This window comes from Thamnophis elegans, chromosome 12, assembly GCF_009769535.1.
Source record: "Thamnophis elegans isolate rThaEle1 chromosome 12, rThaEle1.pri, whole genome shotgun sequence".
NCBI classification, from domain to species: Eukaryota; Metazoa; Chordata; class Lepidosauria; order Squamata; family Colubridae; genus Thamnophis; species Thamnophis elegans.
This window is the reverse complement of record NC_045552.1, coordinates 19,136,252-19,157,369: the sequence shown is the minus strand read 5'-3', so window position 1 is coordinate 19,157,369 and position 21,118 is coordinate 19,136,252. Positions and strand designations below refer to the sequence as shown.

At 41.8% G+C, this 21,118-nt stretch overlaps 1 protein-coding gene across 1 annotated transcript in view; it reads right to left on the bottom strand.

The window, feature by feature from the left end:
* Positions 1-9,549: 9,549 nt before the first annotated feature.
* Positions 9,550-21,118, bottom strand: part of SLC30A2 (solute carrier family 30 member 2) — a 28,124-nt gene continuing 16,555 nt past the window's right edge. The window contains exons 4-8 of the mRNA XM_032227761.1: positions 20,235-20,388; positions 15,465-15,624; positions 14,153-14,258; positions 11,608-11,742; positions 9,550-9,695 (exon numbers count right to left, since the gene is read on the bottom strand). Of these exons, the coding sequence (XP_032083652.1) occupies positions 9,550-9,695; positions 11,608-11,742; positions 14,153-14,258; positions 15,465-15,624; positions 20,235-20,388 (701 nt within the window). The remainder of the gene's footprint in view (positions 9,696-11,607; positions 11,743-14,152; positions 14,259-15,464; positions 15,625-20,234; positions 20,389-21,118) is intronic.

The window sequence follows — 21,118 nt, the reverse complement described above, 5'->3', positions numbered from 1 at the left end:
TATTTCTTTCCATCTATTGCCAAAGCAGGACCTTAACTAAACCTCCCTTCACGTGAAAAGGCCTTTCCTGGCTGTGGCACAAATCCTCTCTCTCCAAGCCAGGGAATTGGTCTTCCATTAAACTCTCTCTTTCCAAATACACTTTTAGGGAAGTGCTGGCCAAAGGAACAATTGCTATTTGTAAGCATCCTATTGCAGGCCTTAAGGTAAAATTCTATCAATCCACTGATCCCTTCTGCAAGGAAACCTACAGCCTGTTAACCACAAAGCAGCTTTTCTTTCTTCTTTTTGAAATATATATTTTATATACAGTATATTTGATTTTTGAAAACTGCAGAATATATTTCAAGATCCCTGCTTTGTATGTCAGGGGCAATAAATCTGGAAGCAAGGCAGTTCAAATGCCTATGGGTTTATTGCATGCGAACACTCTACAACAGGGGTGTCAAACTCGCGTCATCACGGCGTCGTCACGTGATTTATCGTGACTCCCCTCTCCCCTCGCTAAACCGGGCATGGGCGTGACCAGCACGTGACGCAACCACCCTGCGGGCCACAAGTTTGACACAGCTGCTCTACAAGAATCTAAACTACTAACAGTCAAAACAAATTGGCGGTAAATAAGAGTCAACAGAATTCAAGGTGGGCTGGACTTAATCTCTTGTGAGTGCAAAGAGACTCTAAGTTGATGACCTGCTTGACCTCTCCTACGGTACATAATGTGCCTTTCAATTGCTTGCTGAGTGGATTTATTTTTGAGGATCTGTTGGTGCCTTTGCAATCTTTGAAGTATGCTACCAAGTGGCAACAGAAGAGATGTAACCCATCGTAAAAGAGCCACTTGCCATAAATATATAAATGAATGAGTGAAGCTGGTGAGGTTACTCCTGGCCACCTACTTTTTGTTTTGTTGTTCCCTGTACATGTGGGAACATTTCCAGGAAGCTCTGTGCTGCATCCACCCAAGTGTTTATTTTCTTAGAATGCTTATGGGATCTATGTGGGTCCCATAGGTACACTTAGAAAGAAAAACCAATGCTAGCGGCTGATATTTAGCTTTGTGGCACATCAGCTTCCCCTTTATTATTATGTTTCAATAAATACTATTTGGGGGGGGGGGGGAATGCAACATAGAATCTGGTGGATCAGGAAACAAGAGAGGCCAAAAAAGATATTTGCAGGCACATTCCTGCCTCTAAACATCACATTGTCAACTTCATAATTTATTTTGGCAAGATATAAGCCAATATCTATTATCTCGGAATTGAACTGCTCTGTTCCAGGACCTTACAGGCTAGACAGATGGGAAATTACCAGTTCAAATTGCACACAATAATTTGAGCAAAGTGAATGACAATCTATATTTCCCCCTTTTAAAAATAATGGTTTTCTATGCATCATTTTTAAAGGGGTTGCAGTACATAAGGCTTTTAATGTAACGGCACTATCTCCACAATAGCATGCAATTTAACCTTTAACAGTTTATCAGAAATGTAACAGTTTCAATTCCCTAAGATCGGCATCTAACTGGATAGTCAATAATTTAATCACTGGCTTCTCTGCTTTTTGAAGCCTTTCAATATTTTTGTGGGTGTCTTCAAATGGTCACCAATTTACCACTTCTGCTTACTCATGTGATTTTCTTAATAGTGGACTCTTATTTGGGGTTTTGCTTACTTTTCCAGATGTCAAAATTGTCCTTGGCTGCTGGACATTTTACAACTTTCATCATAAATCATATGATTCTTAAATAGTAAAATAAAACTGGATAATCAAACCAAGTTTAAAAGGTTTTCTTTCATTAGTAACTTGCCCCTCCCCCCCAAGGAGCTTGGGGAGAATGAGAATTATCTCAATTTATACTTAAAGGTAAAGGTTCACTTTGCAGATATGTGCTAGCTGTTCCTGACTCTAGGGGGCAGTGCTCATCTCAGTTTCAAAGCCAAAGATCCAGCGCTATCCAAAGATGTCTCCATGGTCATGTGACCGGCATGACTAAACTCCAAAGGCGCACGGAACACTGTTACCTTCCCACCAAAGGTGGTTCCTATTTTTCTACTTGCATTTTTTACATGCTTTCGAATTGCTAGGTTGGCAGAAGCTGGGACAAGTAACGGGAGCTCACTTCATTACGCGGCTTTAGAGATTCAAACTGCCAAACTGCCGACCTTTCTGATTGACAAGCTCAGCGTCTTAACCCCGTTAAATTAGATTGGAATGAAAAGAGTCAAGGTTCATCTCTTCAATTAGCCATGAAAATGGACTAGATCATTTTTGTATTGTTACTATTCGTAACTATTCAGTTACTACTGATATGGGCAGTGAATGGATCCAATCTTAACCAGATGAAAACAAGAAGGCAATTTCCTACCTTAACAGCCATCCTTACCTGAAACATTATCCCACTTGCCTGTGAATCCATCCTGCCCTGAAATAATACTGATCCATACACTATGGTACAGTGTTTGTCAACTTCAATAACTTGAAGATTTACTCGCTTCAACCTCTCAAGAGTTCTGGGAGTTGAAGTTCAGACATCTTGAAGTGACCAAGGCTGACAAATAATGCTACAAGATTTGCCTTTGCTAACATGATGTCTCTGGAATACTAGATGCTACCCTGGCTTATTCAACAAGTAAAGCATCAAGTGATTGGTTTGAATGTGTTTATTTCAATTTAGGTGCCACCTAGCTCCACCCAACCCTGGGATTTGGTTTTGCATGAACCCATTCCTTGTGGTTTGTCAATTATATTTAGAAGCTGGGCTTTGCAGGGAGACCATTTACTTATTTGATAAATCATGGTTTATCAATGTTGCATGGAATTGACCAGCAGTTCAGTTGGTGGGCTCCTATATTGTCCAAAGACAGAAACCATGTTACAGCCCTCATTGAATGGTTTGCACATTTGAAAAGAAGCCCAAACAAATCACATTATCATGGCTTAGCATGACACTCAAAGCTAGTCACTTTGACTATATAGATGGTGGTGACCGGAGATAACAGCTCTTATAGTTTTGCCCTCTGGAGATGACCAGAATGGGAGAAGGTCAACATAGGAGATTAAGAACTTGATTTTGGAAATTATTGCCAATAATATCAGCACTGGGAGTACTGGGCAAAACTCTGTATTTATTCCCAAACACATACTTTATATAATTATTAAATCCCTAAGTAAGCACACTAAGGAAATGGGGTAGCAAATACATAAAACCACTTAAATAAAGCACTTGATGGAACACATCCACATAATTACACCGATAAAAACAGTATTGAACATAATCTAATTCTAGTAGTCCTCAACTTCCAACCACGATTGAGTGCAAAAGTTACGTTACTAAGTGAGTCAGTTAAGTGAGTTTTGCCCAATTTTACAACCTTTCTTGTTACAGTTGTTATGTGAATCACTGCAGTTGTTAAGTTAGTAACACGGTTGTTAAGTGAATCTGGCTTCCCTGTTGACTTTGCTTGTCAAAAAGTCACAAAAAGGGGATCTCATGACCCCCAGGACACTGCAACGGTCATAAATATGGATCAGTTGCCAAGCATCCCAATTTTGATCATGTGACCATGGGGATGTTGCAATAGTTGCAAGTGTGAAAAAGTCATAAGTCACTTTTTTCAGTGCTGTTGTAGTTTTGAACGGTCACTAAATGAACTGTTGTAAGTTGAGGACTACCTGTAGGGATTATCATCCTGCCTAAGCCATTTTTAATATGGCAGCCCTTCCAGCCTTCCATGCAGATTGTTATTCTAAGGAATTCTTGAGATAAAGTAGGCAAAAGGCTTTTAATATTACTAGGTTCAAAACACAACAGCAGTAATTAAAGCAACCTATTTTTGTTCATGTCTTACGATCATGAAACAGAAGTGAAAAATGGAAATGCCAAAAGAAGAATAAAACAGTGGGAAGGTTTATTCAATGCTACTGGTTAGCAGATGGAGGCATAAAGGAGATCCTGACCCCAATTTAATTCACTTTCCCTATGACTTACCTGCAAGAGGAAATCAAGCATGTCCATAATCCAACTTATATAAATCTCTAATGCCCTCCAGTGGTTGGCTGAAGGATTCGAATCAGGGTTTCAACTTTTATCAATAAGAGGGAGCATTGTTTCAAAAGACAATTTTGATTCTTGCAGTCTACAGGCTTGCACAATCCATGCAGAATCTGATTTCAGTCGTTAAGTCCAAAATGAATCCAACTCAACTATTTCCAATTGAACATAAAAATCATTTGGAGGGATTGTTCAAATTAGTTGCCCAAATCCACTTATTATCTGGATTTCTGAATCAGTTGGAAAAAAGAACCTTTAGCACGCATATACAAAAACAACTGAAATTGTCTGTATCAATTCAGGGAGACCTAATTGCCTGAATCAACTTTCCAGTTTCATTCAAAAGCAATTTAGAGTTTTAATCAAATGGTCCAAACTGAATATTCACACAGATGTAGTGATCGGCTTACCAACTGCTGTGAGAAGCCATAACTGTGATGTGTTAACAGCTATCATTTCAGTTTTTCTAGTAATATTACAGCAGTGAAACAGGATGTGAAGCCATCCAACCTCCATTATGCTGAACTAACAATGATGAGGACAGGTTTTATTTTATACTGAAAACCCGGCATCACCTGGGTATTTATTTATAGGGGGGAAATGTCCAGACCAAACATAATTTCTAATGTTGGATTTTCCCCCTTACCAGAGGAAGCCCCCTTGTGAAGTACTGTGAAGCTGTTACCATGGCAACTCCGCTGTGCTGTACAGTAAAAGCCATTTCACAGCAGTACAGTAGAAGCCATTTTAAGGCACAACAGGCTGTATCGTAGCAGAACACACACCCCTAGGGGTATTAGGGGTATCTTACCCTACAGTATTTTTTTCCAGCGAGTAAGTCATCTATATACCAAGTTTGGTTGAAATTGCTCAAGGCATTCCAGTGTTATACTGGAACACACACACACAGCCATATATATATATGTAGATTGTGCCAAAAATGGTTGGGTGATGCCAGAAGATAATTCCCCCTAGTGGTTATAGCATCTTCATAGCTTCACTCATCTGTAGTTGAAATGATAAAAAACCTGTGCTTCTTACTGCTATTTTAGCAAAATGGTAGTTGGAAAAATCTAAGAAGCAAGTACAATTTGGGGACAGAGCAAGTCGGGGTGCTATGAAGGGCCCTGGGATCAAAGTCTGCCTACAAAAGCCAGAGAACGATGCACAAAGCTTAGCAAACAGGTCGTAAAAAGGCGCAAAACTCACTTAAGTAATGTCTCACTTAGCAACAGAACTTCTGGGCTCAATTGTGATCGTAAGTTTTGTACACAATTCAAGCATTACCTTTTTTCCAGAATGATGTCACAACCAACATTTTGACTTTTTTCACCCCTTCCCATGTGGTTGCCCCTGCTAGAAAGTTTGAGTTTCCTTTCTCTCCCTCCACTACTCCTTTTCAACAGGAAATGGGTCATATTATACTGCAATAGCTCCTTTCTGTTTTATCTACTAGTCCTAAAAGAAGAAATCCTGGCTTCAATTAAATTTTTAAAATCCTCTGTACCAAAGAATGTGTCTGAGACCAAACTTTTTTTTAAGCTTTCGTCCACCAAGCATGACAAAATTACCTTCATGTTCAGGTTGCCAACATACGTTTGAAGTGCCTTCTAGATAAGTTATTTGAAGTGCATTCTAGATAATTTATTTGGCATCCTATACCAAGGTGCAGCGTTTTATAAAAATTTTCTTTGAGATCATAACACAATGTAAATTTCAACCTTTCAACCACACCTTTTCCCATCTGTATATTATAACCAAAATTCTCTGTCTACCTTATCGTACATTTTTTAACCTTCCTGTTTCAAATTTCAGTAAGTTTATACAAGTACGTTTTAGTAATTATATGTTCATCATCACTGCACAATTCTATTTGAAATTCTATCTTACTTGGCCCCATATCAAAAATTGTTTTATCCATTTTGAATTTTTCTGATAATTGTAAATGTCAGGCGTAAACAACCAGGCCCACAACTGTAAAGTCCAAACTAGCTACTTTATTGTTTTCTGCCCATAATATTGGACAATAAAGTAGCTAGTTTGAATTCTATAAGGGTGTGACTGGGTCTGCCTAACAAACCCATTGAATACTATATCCTTCTGCTACTGTTTTGTTTCTAGGATATGCTTCTTGAGCTGAGACCTTTAAGACACAACCTCACTTTATATCTGTACCGTATTTTCAGTATGACACATCTAATACAATGATTTTTGAAATCCACATTAACCTTTAACTTTATCATACTATAAATATCTGTGGCATCCAGTGGTAAAATTCAAAATTTCTTACAACTGGCTCTGCAGGCGTGGCTTAGTGGGCATGGCAGTGGAAGGATACTGCAAAATCTCCATTCCCTCCCCACTCCAGGGGAAGGATACTGCAAAGTCTCCATTCCCACCCTACTTCAGGGGAAGGATACTGCAAAATCTCCATTCCCACCCTATTCCAGGGGATGGATACTGCAAAATCTGCATTCCCACCCTACTCCAGGGGAAGGATACTGCAAAATCTGCATTCCCACCCTACTCCGGGGGAAGGATACTGCAAAATCTCCATTCCCTCTCCACTCCAAGGGAAGGATACTGCAAAATCTCCATTCCCACCCTACTTCAGGGGAAGGATACTGCAAAATCTCCATTCCCACCCTATTCCAGGGGAAAGATACTGCAAAATCTGCATTCCCACCCTACTCCGGGGGAAGGATACTGCAAAATCCCCATTCCCTCCCCACTTCAGGGAAAGGATACTGCAAAATCTCCATTTCCTTCCCACTCCTGGGGGAAGGTTATTGCAAAATCTCCATTCCTACCCCACTCTGGGGCCAGCCAGAGGTGGTATTTGCCAGTTCTCTGAACTACTCAAAATTTCCGCTACCGGTTCTCCAGAACTTGTCAGAATCTGCTGAATTTCCCCCCTGGTGGCATCCAAATCTTAAGACATGACCTTCTAATTCTAAAAGTCTCTTACTTTTCGGCCACATTCATTCTTTCATCCAGAACAAACAACAAACAGCAAAATACAATATCAAATCTGATAAACCCAACCTTCTACTTTCATTTGCATTTTGTAACACTTTAACTCGTGTTTTCCCCCCATTGAAGTATACATTTAGATATATCTTTTTGTCATAGTTTAAATGGCACATCAGTTGTCAAAACAGATATTGTCTGAATCAAAAACATCATTCATGGCAAAACATTCATTTTTAACAAGGGATTTGCCCCAACAGTGTGAAATTTATTTTTTCCCATCTTAACCTATCTTTAATTGCATTGTGTGTCCTAGTTATTTTGAAATAACATACCATTCATATTTGTCACAGTAATACCCAAGTATTTTACTTTTTTCTCAATCTTAAAACCATTTTTCTTCATTAGTTCTACTCGATTTTCTAATTTCAATATTTTTGTTAACATCTTTGCCTTCTGATTATTACTCTTAAAACCTGCTAAAAATGTACCGTATATACTCGAGTATAGGCCGACCCGAATATAAGCCGAGGCACCTAATTTTACCACAAAAAAAACTGGAAAAGTTATTGACTCGAGTATAAGCCTAGGGTGGGAAATGCAGCAGCTACCGGTAAATTTCAAAAATAAAAATAGATACCAATAATGTTTTTGAATATTTATTTCAAAGAAAAACAGTAAACTAGCGGTGTATTCAATGAAATACTTCACTCACCTCATGATGCTGATGTCCCGCTGTGATGATGATGTCCCGTGCAGCCGCGGGAGCGATGTCCCGCCTCCTATGACACACGGCACAGTGATTCCTATCATTGGATCACTGTACCAGAGGAGGTGGGACATCGCTATGTGGCTGCTTGCCATAACAAGGAGGAGGTGGGACATCATTGCAGAGCGGCAGGAGGGGGAGGAAGGGGAATCATAAGACAGCCCTGCATTACATTAGAACGTGAGGAGGGGGGATGGTGCGGTGCGCGCTGCGCGGCAAACTGACACAGAGGGAGGGGAAACTCACAGGGGCGCCGGGCCATTCACGAGCCTCACCCAGCGGCATGGCCCCGCCCCTTTTTCTCCTCCATTTCGGGCAAATTTTTCACTGACTCGAGTATAAGCCGAGTCGGCTTTTTTCAGCCCAAAAAGTGGGCTGAAAAACTAGGCTTATACTTGAGTATATACAGTACCAGTCCTTTATTTTTCCCATTAATTTCTACTCCCTCTAGTGGATCTTTTAAAATTACTGGTAACACCAAATCACCTGCAAATGTCCAGAGCTTTTACGTTTCTTTTTAAATCTTAACTCCCATAATTCTCTCGGCCTGTCTTACGTCTCTATTCAGTACTTCAAGAGCTGAATTATTTCAATATATAATTATTGAGTTGAGGCTATAATGTGCAGAGTGATACAAATATTAAACATTATTGACCATGGAGGAATGTTAGGTGAAATTTGACAGAACTGCTAAGATGGACAAATTAATTTGTTTTATTAGAGAAAAGATACTATTTACATTTACTGGTAATTGGAAACCACTTACGGATTTTTTGCATAAAAATAAAAGAACTGAACATATGATTTATGGCTTTGATGATTATACAGGAGAGATTATAGAAAGAAGAGCATTTAGAAAGTATCTTTAGAGAGAGAGATTGAAATATAATTATAATAACTGCTTTGAAGAGGATTGGAAACCACTTTTTGTGTCTTTTTTTTCTTAACTTTGTTTTCTTGCAATTTTTTGCTTTCTCTTTGCTTTCTTTGCTTTCCTTTTTTCTTCTTTCCTTTACATTAGTTTTTTTTTCTTTTTCAAAAATTTCAATAAAAATCATATTAAAAATTAACTGCAATAGTTCCTGTGTGATCATCAAATGGGCTTCTGATGAACTTTTAGTTGGAGGCAAAAAGAAGCATTCAGATGAGGTACGATTCATCATTCATCTACAACTCCTTAAACCAAATGCATTTATCCTAAAATCACAAAGAGATGGACAAAGCTAAGATATTACAGACGTGCTGTATTTGTGGGCATCTAAATTTTAAAATGGTCTTAGCCTAGCAAGTTCTGGTTCTAGAATGGCAATGAGAGCTCTAAAAATAGTGAATATAAGGTTGTGCTTATTGGTCAAAATTAAAACTTGAGAGGTGTTTTAAGAAGTCTTGCCTAGTAAACAGATATGGAATGATGCATAAAGCAGATCCCATAACTACATAAATAAATAGACAGGAAATTCCTGCCATTTTGTTATTATAAAAAAGGAAGGAAGAAAGAAAGAAAGAAAGAAAGAAAGAAAGAAAGAAAGAAAGAAAGAAAGAAAGGAAGGAAGGAAGGAAGGAAGGAAGGAAGGAAGGAAGAAGGTATTTTGGCTTCATTTCAAGCAAACTAAGAATTGCACTTTCCATTGAATGATTCCAAAAGAAGGATTTAGCCACAAGGAGTCAGTAAATCGGGTTACACAGGATACTTTTGAGGTAGCAGCTTTAACATGGCTGAACATCCATCTCCAGCTTACTTGGCAACAGTGGATCAGTCTGTGGGACTCTGGCATTTTTGGCAATCCTTCATGTCCTCCGAATAGTTTTCTATCTGGATTGTTGTTGTGTGGAAATCAAAAGCTTTTTGCAGTCGGCAGCTGGCTTCCTTCAAGACCGTCTGGGCATCAGCATCTTTATCTGGGACAGAAATGGCAAAGCTAAGGGACAAGTTTTGGAGATGGTGCAGGGGTGAAATTGAGCAGGTTCTAGAGAACCGGTAGCGGAAATTTTGAGTAGTTCAGAGAACTGGCAAATACCACCTCTGGCTGGACCAAGAGTGGGGTGGGAATGGAGATTTTGCAATATCCTTCCCCTGCCACACCCACCAAGCTATGCCCGCCCACAGAACTGGTAATAAAAAAAAATTGAATTTCACCACTGAGATGGTGGGAAAATTGAAGGCTCCACCCCTTTTAAAAGCCAGTTTTTAAGAATGGATAACGATGGTTCTAATTTAATCTGGGCAGGCTTCAAAACTTATTTGGAAAAACTGATTTAGATCTTAGCACTTCTCTGTTCTTAGACAGGGGTATCAAACTCATGGCTCAGGGGGCCGGATCCGCCCCGTAGGGTGCTTAGATCTGGCTCACAGGGTGGCCCTGGAAACAGTGAAAGACCGGCCCATAATGCCTCTGCCAACAAAAACAGAGCTTGGAAGGGCTGCACGCGTCCTTCACAAACTCAGTTTTTGCTGGCAGAGGGTTGCAGGAGGCCATCACAACCTAAACCTAAAGCTTGTTTTCGTTGGCAGAGCACTTGGGCCACCACAAGCACCAACACAAATGACGTCGAACTGGCCACACCCACCCTGGCCACCTCCATCCCGGCACTCCAATGTCAAACACAATGCAGCCCTCAATGAAATCGAATTTGACACCCCTGTTCTAGAGAAGAGTTACGGTGGCGCAGTGGTTAGAATGCAGTACTGCAGGCTACTTCTGCTGATTGCCAGCTGACTGCAATTTGGCAGTTTGAATCTCACCAGGCTCAAGGTTGACTCAGCCTTCCATCCTTGGAAAATGTCAAATATTTTTTTTTAAAAAAAGACAGTTGTTTTTAAGTAAAGCTTAATTTTGCTAACTTTAGAGAAACATTTATGGAGTCTTCTCGGCAAACTCTCACCATCATAAAGGTAGCCCTCAACTTACAAACATCCACTTAGCATCTGTTCAAAGTTATAACGGCACCAAAAAGGAGACTTACAGATAGTTCTAATAATTACAAACATTGCAGCATCCCCATAGTAACATGATCAAAATTTGGAAACTTCCAGTGGTGGGATTCAAATAATTTAACAACTGGTTCTCTGCCCTAATGAGCAGCTAGGTGGGCATGGCCATGGTGGGGGTAGCCAGGGAGTGTGACAGGCAGCACTCAGGTTCCTGCACACCCCTGGGAACAAAAACATGCTGCAGGGGCGGTACCCCCCATTTGGGGCCTAGTAGGCCTCCCTGAAGCCTCCTGGGAGCAAAAATGGGCTGCAGGGGGATGTGCTGCAACCCTGTGCCCCATTTTGGGCTTAGTAGGCCTCCCTGCACTTACCTGGGAGCCCAGGGGGCACTTCTGGAAGGGGCAGGGCAGGAAGGGGCAGGGCCAGCCAGTAATTTAACAACTGGTTCGCCCAAACAGGCCCAAACTGGCTGAATCCCACCACTGGAAGCTTGTATTTATGACAGTTGCAGCATCCTGGGGTCATGTGGCTGCCATTTGAAATCTTTCCAGGGGGCTTCCAAAAGCAAAGTCAATGAGGGAAGCTGAATCTGCTTAATGACCATGTGATTCACTTAACAATTGCAGTAATTTGCTTTAAAAACCATGACAAGAAAGGTCACAAAAGTGGGCATGACTCAATAACTCAACAACTTGAAGAAATGTGGACTTCAGCATGCTGGCTGGGGGAATTTTGGGAGTTGAAGACCGCACATTTTCAAGTTGCTACAGCTGAGAAACACTGAACTATAGTTATTTTGGGTGCCTGGGTGTATTTTCCTTGTTCCAGAATGGTCCAAATTCTAAACTTCTAAACTTGCCCCATTATTGTGTAACTTACTGATTGCGATATGGACCGACAGCACCGGCTGTGATACTGTTAGAGCCCAGATATGGAGGCTATGAATGGCTTTCACTCCATTTATAGAAAGCAGGATGGTCTTCACATCATTGAAATCTACGCTTTTTGGAGTACCTATAAGACAATAAGAAAGAAATGGGAGAAATGAGTCAAAACAACAGGATGTGAAGGATCTTGCAAGTTCTACATCTCTCTCACACTCTGAACTTCCTATCTTGGATGAAGCTTTCAGCATCTGTTTCAGTTATGGATTTATCTGAGCTTCTTTTCTTGGAGACTCCCAAAGTTGAATCTTGCCATCTGAGCAGAAGCTGGGCAAGACCTTCAGCTGAGTTTGTAATTTATATAAGGTATTCTTTTTACACTGGAAGGTTTTAAGAAGAGGTTGGATATCCATTTGTCTGAAGTGGTGGTGGGTTTCCTGCCTAAGCAAGGGGTTGGATTAGAAGATCTCCAAGGTCCTTCCGACTCTGTTATTCTATTCTATTCTATTCTATTCTATTCTACTCTTAGTCTTATTCTTAGTCTATTCCACTCTTTTTTCTATTCTATTCTTCTTATTCTTATTCTATGCCATGCCATTCCATTCTTTATTCCATTCCATTCTTTATTCCATTCCATTCCATTCTTTATTCTATTTCTATTCTATATTCTCTTCTCTTTTCTTCTATTCTTCAAACTGACTTTTCACTACCCCAGCAATAGAGAGGCTAAGGTAAAGTATAACTTTACGTGCCATTTCATATGTCGGTTATACAGGTAATCCTTGACTAACAACAGTTCGTTTAGTGACTGTTCAAAGTTACCACGGCAGTGCAAACTGACTTATGAGACAGTTTTTCACACTTACAAACATTGCAGCACGGTCACGTGATCAGAATTCAGCTGCCTGGCAACTGATTCATATATATGACGGTTGCAGTGCCCTGGGGCCATGTGCAACCTTGTGGCAAGCAAAGTCAATAGGGAAGCCAGGTTCGTTTAACAACCGGGTTCCTAACTTAACAACTGCAGTGATTCACTTAACTACGGCAAGAAAAGTCGTAACATGAGGCAAAATTCATGTAACAAATGTGAACCATATTAAATAGCGTAGCTTTGTCTAGCATGAATTACTGGGATGTGCTTAAAAAGCCGTATCAAATTAAATTAACATCACTGCAATTTAAATGGATGGCATGTCTTTTCAACCTATAATCATTTCCCTTTCTAGAAGTTAGCTCTTTTGTTGGATTAGCAAGCTATTCCCAATGGGTGGGTAGGGGAAGATTCAGTCTGGAAGGTCCTTGGTGCTCTCAGAGCTTGATGGTTTTCTTGCAAATGTTTCATTACCCAAACTAGATAACATGCATCAGTGCTGATGCTGTAACCCAGTTTGGAAATAAATGCACTAGCGTTGGGCTTCAAAAACTTTAGCAAGGGGTTCTCTGCCTGGTTGCTGGATGGGCGTGGCCTATTTGGCCTCCTGAACCATGGGGGGGGGGTTTGCCCTCCCTGGGCTACGGAGGCTTTCCTGGAGCCTCCAGGAGGGTGAAAACAACCTCCCCATGCTCTGGAGGCCAGAAACAGACCTTCCCGAACTTCCATTAGGCCCGTTTTTCACCCTCCCCGAACCTCCGCATGGGCCCTGCACTTACCTGCATCCAAAATGGACCGCATGGGGACTCTTCGGAAGGACAGGGTAGGTGAGGCCAGCCAGGAGTGGGATTTGGGAGTTCTCCGAACTGCACAGAATCTTAGCTAGCAGTTCTCCCAAACCCCAGTAGCCCAACCCTGGTCTGCAAGAAAACAACCAAGCTCAGAGAGCACAAGGACCCTCAGTTCAACCCTGAGCTACAAATATTCTCCTTTTAAGATCCAGTCTGATTTCCTCCTGGAATAATCTTTCTAAGAACGGTTTTTAAATGGCTTTCTGGAGCTCAGTGGGGGATGGCAGGAGGGATGAGAAGGCTTCTGTCCCTCCAGTTGGAAGTCAAAGGTTGGGAGCAAAGGACAATGCAGATGTGTGGGTAACATCCAGCTGTGGGGAGGGACCTGGGGTCATCACAATCTATGATGCATTTCTGACGTTTGTCAACTACTGCCTTGAAAGCACTAAAGGAGCTTGTCATGGCAAACACAAATGGTTTCTCCTCTGGGTGTTTCAAAGGTGCTTTTCCCAAAAGGACTTTGTTCTATTTCCTTGAAAACGTTTTGCTTCTCATCCAAGAAGCTTCGTCGGTTCTAACTGAATGGTGGGGAATGGAAGGCTCTCTGTTCTTTGCAGTTAGAACTGGAGAAAGATCTTGAATGAGAAGCAAAATGTTTCCAAGGAAAATAAACAAGAAATTCCAGTTGCCTTTTGGAAAAGCACTTTGGGGACCACCTGGATGGTGGAGAATCTCCATAGACATTTTCTCCTCTGGGTGGTGTTTAAGTCATGCTTTTATTATTCCTACTCTATCATCCAAGTCAACATGGGGCTGTTGTCTTCAAGAACTCAACGCAATGCTCTCAATCCCATCTCCCAGCCCTAGGAAATGACCTTCCATCAGCACACGGATGACATCTCGGAGAATGTTCAGTGTTGTTCCAAGAACCAGGATGGAAAACACAAAGGTACAGATAGGATCCACGTATTTATATTTTGGCTAGAAAGAGAAGAAAATAATCAGTGAGTCCTCTCTTCAATCAAGGCCTGAATCTCCTTCTAGGCTCTGCTTGGCCTTTACTTCACCAGTGAGTCACAGCTGACATGGTTAAGTGAATTTGGCTTCCCCATTGATTTACCTTGTCAGAAGGTCACAAAAGGTGAACAGATGACTCTGGGACATTCAGTTGCCAAATGTCCGAACTTTGATCAGTTAACCATGGGGATGCTGCAACGATTGTTAAGTGTGGGGAAAAACTGTCGTAAGTCTTTTTTTTTTCAGTGCCGTTGTAACTTTGAACGGTCACTAAACAAATGGTTATAAGTTGAGGACTACCTGTAATGTCCTACAGAGTACTGGTCTCGTTCCCTACTCCCTCAAATTAAAGGTGTGGGAAGGAGCTTCAACACTCTTCAATAATCCAACAAGATGAATGAGTTTGATTTAACTACCATGTTTTCCCGAAAATAAGACAGGGTCTTATTTTCTTTTGACATTTGAAATAAGCGCTTGGCCTTATTTTCAAGGAGGTCTTATTATTTTTGAGGTGCAGGAGGTGGCGAGTGTTGTCACCTCATGCCTGCTGCTGTGTTGCAATATTTTCAGGGAGGGCTTATTTTTGGGTGGGGGCATATTTTAGTGCACGCACTCAAAAGCCCAATTGGGCTTATTATCCGGGAGGTCTTATTTTCAGGGAAATAGGGTAGCTAGATACGTATTTCCACTTCTTGCTTTAAGCTTGTGATCCACTAATTAAGATTACAATGAAAAATAGAACCTGGTGGTTCCATAAAGTTGTTGGGAGACTATTCTATGATGGATGTGGTGGCTCAGTGGATAAGATGCTGAGCTTGTCGATCAGAAAGGTCAGAAGTTTGGTGGTTCACATCCCTAGCACCACTTAATGGAGTGAGCTCCTGTTACTTCTCCCAGCTTCTGCCAAACCTAGCCGTTCGAAAACACATAAAAGATTCAAGTAGAAAAATAGGGACCAATTTGGTGGGAAGGTAACAGTGTTCCGTGCACCTTTAGCGTTTAATCATGCCAGCTACATGACCACGGAGACGTCTTCGGACAGTGCTGGCTCTTTGGCTTTGAAATGGAGATGAGCACCGCCCCCTAGTCAGGAACAATTAGAACATATGTGCCTTGCTTACCTTGTTCTATGATTGAGAGAGAAAAAAATATCTCTGTTGGACCTCTTACCTTGAAGTAAATTATGATGGCGGCGACCAAGACTCCAATGCTTTGCACAAGATCTCCAACGACATGGATAAAAGCAGCTCGCACGCTAGTATTATGTGTCCCCTCCTTATGACTGTGATGGCTATGACCATGTCCTGATTGGTGTAAGATAATGCCCATCCTACAGAAACATATTAATAAAGAGCCAGTTGTAAGCAGAACATTAATTAAGAGGCTGGAACTGAACCAAGAAAATAAGATTTCCTTTTTTAAGATTGACCAGACAAGGAGACCAATGGCATGTAGGTCATTGCTACTTTTGGTACAGGTAGTCCTCGAGTTACGACCAGACTTGAGCCAAAAATTTCTGTTGCTAAGCAAGACATTTGTTATGTGAATTTGGCTCCATTTTACGACCTTTCTTGCCATCGTTGTTAAGCGAATCCCTGCCGTTGTTAAATTAATAACACGGTTGTTAAGTGAAAAATGGCTTCCTCGTTCATTTTGTCAGAAGGCCAGAAAAGGGGATCACATGATCCTAGCACACTGCAACCGTCATAAATATGCGTCAATTGCCAAGCGTCTGAATTTTGATCATGTGACCATGTGGATGTTGCAACGGTTATAGGTGTGAAAAACAATCGTAAGTCTTTTTTCCCCCAGTGCTGTTGTAAGTTTGAATGGTCACTAAACAAACAGTTATAAGTGGAGGACTACCTGTATAAAGCTACAATTACAGAATTTTACAAGCCCAATTGCGGTTACCCCCTGCTTCCCTTTATCTTCAAATATTAGGCATGCTTGAGATGTTTGCTCACATTACATTCTTGGCTAGGCTCAGGGCCCTTTTATCAGATTGTTGCCTTGGTAGCTGTTTCCTCCTCCTATCTTCAAAGCCCTTCCCTCTGCCCTCATTCAATCTTGGAACTTATTGCATCACTCTCTCTCTGTCCAACATACCTCACTGAGATAAAATGAAGGGACATGCCCCAGATATTTTATCTTGACCTTTCAGAGCAAGCAATGCAATGAATGAATGGATATTTTTTTAAAATAAGACATGATAAAGGTCCCATCTCTCTGGATGGCATCTCGACAGCCTACCAAAACGATGAATTTTAGATGGCACAGAGCAGGTAATTGGGACCATAAAAAAAGCACGAACCAGCACATCCACTTAAGGGTGAAATATTAAGGGTGAAATATATCACTGAGCTTGTCGATTAGAAAGGTCGGCAGTTCGGCGGTTCAAGTCCCTAATGCCGCGTAATGGAGTGAGTTCCTGTTACTTGTCCCAGCTTCTGCCAACCTAGCAGTTCGAAAGCAAGTAAACAATGCAGTAGAAAAATAGGGACCATCTTTGGTGAGCAGGTAACAGTGTTCCGTGTGCCTTCAGCTTTTAGACATATCGGCCACGTGACCACGGAGACGTCTTCGGACAGCGCTGGCTCTTCAGCTTTGGGAGATGAGCACCTCCCCCTAGAGTCGGGAACGACTAGCATGCATGTGCGAGGGGAATCTTTACCTTTACCTAAAGGTCCCACAGATTCCAGATTCCTCTTGCCAGTAATATAGAGCCGAGGTGGCGCAGTGGTTAAATGCAGCACTGCAGGCTACTTCAGCTGACTGCAGTTCTGCAATTCGGCTGTTCAAATCTCACCGGCTCAGGGCTGACTCAGCCTTCCATCCTTCCGAGGTGGGTAAAATGAGGACCCGGATTGTTGTTGGAGGCAATATGCAGACTCTGTAAACCGCTTAGAGAGGGCTGAAAACCCTATGAAGTGGTATATAAGTCTAACTGCTATTGCTATTGCTATTGCTATTGCTAGTAAGGCATTCCTCATCTCTTTCAATCCAAGACTTAAGGGGGACATTTCATCCTGAATCTGTTTCTGTCCACACTATATTCACTCTCCACAGACAGCAGCCATTACAATAAGAATCGCAGGTCTGGAGAAGATGACACTGGCTGCTCACACACAGCCCACTTTGCCACAAAGGCACAAAGCCAAATGAAAAGTAGAGAAACCTTCCTTAAGGATAAGTTGCTCCAGATCAGGGCTTATTAACCATGGCAACTTAAGATGTCTCGACTTCAACTGGGGAATTCTGGGAGTTGAAGTCCACGCATCAAAAAGTGCCAAAGTGACCCCAGGAGTTTGAAAGCTGTCCATGATTGGGTTGGGATACAAGTCGTCCTCGACTTACGACCACAATTGAGCCCAAAATGTCCGCTGCTAAGCAACACAGTTGTTGAGTTTTGCCCCATTTTACAGCCTTTCATGCCACGGTTCTTAAGTGAATCACTGCCATTAACATGGTTGTTAACTGAATCTGACTTCCCCATTCGCTTTGCTGGTCAGAAGGTCACCAAAACAGATCACATGACCCAGGGGCAGTGAAACCGTCATAAATATGAACCACTTATCAAGCATCCAAATTTTGATCAGGTGACCATGGGGACGTTGCAATGGTGATAAGTGTGAAAAATGATGGTAAGTCACTTTTTTTCAGTGTTGTTGTAACTTTGAAAAGTCACTAAAAAAATGGTTTTAAGTCAAGGATTGATTGATTGATTGATTTGGCTTGTATGTCGCCCTATTCCCTGAAGACTCAGGCAGCTAACAATAAAAAGGGGAGGGGATACAGCCCTCTCTAAGGAGACTATTTGTATTTGTTATTCTTGGCATAAACAGAAGGGAAGTACAATCTCACTAGGAATCAAATAGACACCTACGCACCAGATAATGTTGCTCTCCAAGATGCTAATTGAGGGCTATCTGACATGAAGAAACAAAACCAGAAGGAGAATATAAGAGCGTATGCTTTGATCAAGCCTGTCCCTTTATTTAGAAGAAGAACCACCAGATTGTTTGGCTTTTGGACTTTAAAAGAGTAGGAGGAGTTGCTATTTTTAGGTTTGGCATTCTGTTTTTGTGCCAGGCAGCAAGCAAGCAAGCAAGAAACGACCAGACAACCGTTTGTTTGAAATGGTATAGCCACACTGAGCCATAGTGGTGCAGTGGTTAAACTGCAGTACTGCAGGTTACTTCTGCTGACTGCCGGCTACCTGCAATTTGGCAGTTCAAATCTCACTGGTCTCAATGTTGACTCAGCCTTCCATCCTTCCGAGCTGGGTAAAATGAGGAGCCAGATTGTTGGGGGGGGGGCAACAGGCTGACTCTGTAAACCGCTTAGAGAGTGCTGTAGAGCACTGTGAAGCGGTATGTAAGCCTAAGTGCTATTGTTAGTATAGGGCAGGGATATCAAACTCAATTTCATTGAAGGCCGCATCAGGGTTCTGTTTGAGCTTGGTGGGGAGAGGCAGGGGATGTGGTCAGATTGGCTGTGGCTTGGATGTCACTCATGTCAGGAACGCCTGTGGTGGCTTGAGTGCTCTCCAGCAAAAATGGAGCTTAAGAGGACTGTGCATGGCCTTCCCAGGGTTTGAAAGGCCTGCAGAGTGCAAAAACTTTTTTTTAAATTTACCTCTTCAAAATCATGGTGCATCTTATACTCCGGTGCATCTTATTGTCTGAAAAATACGGCAACTTGTAACAGTTAAGTGTTACTAACTTAACTGAATGTCTATGGAGATTCTCAGTCATCCAGGTCATGGTTGTCCCAAAGGTGTTTTTTTGAGAAGCAACTGGACTTTCTGGTTTTTCTGCGAAGGCATTTCATTTCTCATCCAAGAAGCTTCTTCCACTCTAACTGGATGACCCTGATGATACAGATAAACTTCCAGGTGGCCTTAACAACTTGCTAAAACAGGGGTCGGCAACCTTAAACACTCAAAGAGTCCCAAAGGTCCTAACAGGAAGCCCCCCATTCAATTCTGGAGCTGATCAGAAGTCCGGTTCCGCCACCATAGAGTCTCCTCCTAGCGCGACATCCTTTTTCCTCTACCTGTCCTCACTGAAAGCCCTACCAATTGTGGAACTGACGGGTGACAGGGAGCTGCAGCAGAGGGATGAAAGAGCCACATGTGGCTCCAGAGCTGCGGGTTGCCGAACCTTGTGCTAAAATAATGCAAATGACCAGCTGTCTGCAAAGATTATAAATCCTTCCATTCCCCAACATTTAGTCAGAGCTGAAGAAGCTTCTTGGATGAGAAGCGAAACGGCTTCAAAGAAAAACCAGAAAGTCCAATTGCCTCTTGAAAAAGCCCTTTGGAATAACTTACCATAATTGTCGGAGTATAAGACACACCTTTTTCCCTCAAAAAAGAGGGTGAAATTCTGGGTACGTCTTATACACTGAATACAGCATTTTTGGCCTCCCGAAACCCCATTTGCAAAAATGGCTGTGCATAGCTTTTAGGAGGTTTCCAGATTGCTCCTGTGGGCTGAGGGCAAAAATGAGCAAAAAACAGGCCCTTTTTTGCTCATTTTGCCCCCCCCCCAGCGGCCAGGAGCACTCTATAACCCTCCTAAAGGCTATGCATGCCCTTTTTTGACAAACACCGATCGTTTTTGGGAGGTCTGCAGAGTGCAAATTTTTTCAAACAAATTTGCCTCTTCACAATCTTGGTACGTCTTGTAGTCCGGTGCGTCATACTCCGAAAAATATGGTAACTTGATTCATTTAACAACTATGGCATAGTAAAATGGGGCAAAAACTCATTGAACAAATGTCTCTCTTAGCAACAGAAATGCTGGGCTCAATTGTAGTTGTAAGTCGAGGACTCCATGTATGGCCAGGATCAGGGTCCATCAGCTGCTAAGCTCCGAGTTTTTCTTAAGGGTTTTAGGATGTTGTTCAAAAATTACCCTGAACTTTCATACTTACATGATGTTTACAGCCACAGCACAGCCGGAAGTGATAAGCATGGCATCTCCTTCTATCTCATAGTCACCAGAAATCAGTCTCTGCACTGCTAGATAAACTAGCACACCAGTCACCACCCAGATTGAGAGAACGGACAGCAGGGCTCCCAAAATCTCTGCAGCAAAAGTCAGAAAACTTTGTTTAGACATGAAAGGTTGGACAACTCCCAGGTTTGCACTGGCTGACTCACTCACCCAAGGTATAATGAATAAAGAGCACCTCTGCCAAATACTCACAAACTAAATGTTCTTTCAACAAATCAGTTCATTTTGCCATTCAATGAAAGAGCAATTGATTTATTTCAGCCCAGCTATATTGGAGCAGATGGCTTCCATTGTGATCTTGATTGGGTTAAGCTTTTATGCAGTCAACTGTGGTATAATGACCAAACCACAATTGATTCAGTTTTCACATGAAGCCGAAGCTAAACAAATGATATTAATTATCTCTCTCTATATATATAAATGGCTGTGTGTGTGTGTGTGTGTTCCAGCATAACTCTGAAATGCCTCGAGTAATTTCAACTAAACTTGGTACTCAGATGACTTACCCTCTGGAAAAAAAAATACTGTGGGGGTAAGACACCCTTAACACCTCTCGGGGTGTGTGTTCTGTTAAGATACATCCTGTTGTGCCTTAAATGCCTTCTACTGTACTGCTGTAAAATGGCTTCTATTGTACAGTGCAGTGGAGTTGCCATGGTAACAGCTTCACAGTACTTCACAAGGGGGCCTCTGGAGTACTCTACAGTACTCCTCTGGTAATGGGGAAAATCCAACATTAGAAATTACGTTTGTCCGGATATTTTCCTCCTATAAATAAAACCCCAGGCAATGCCGGGTTAT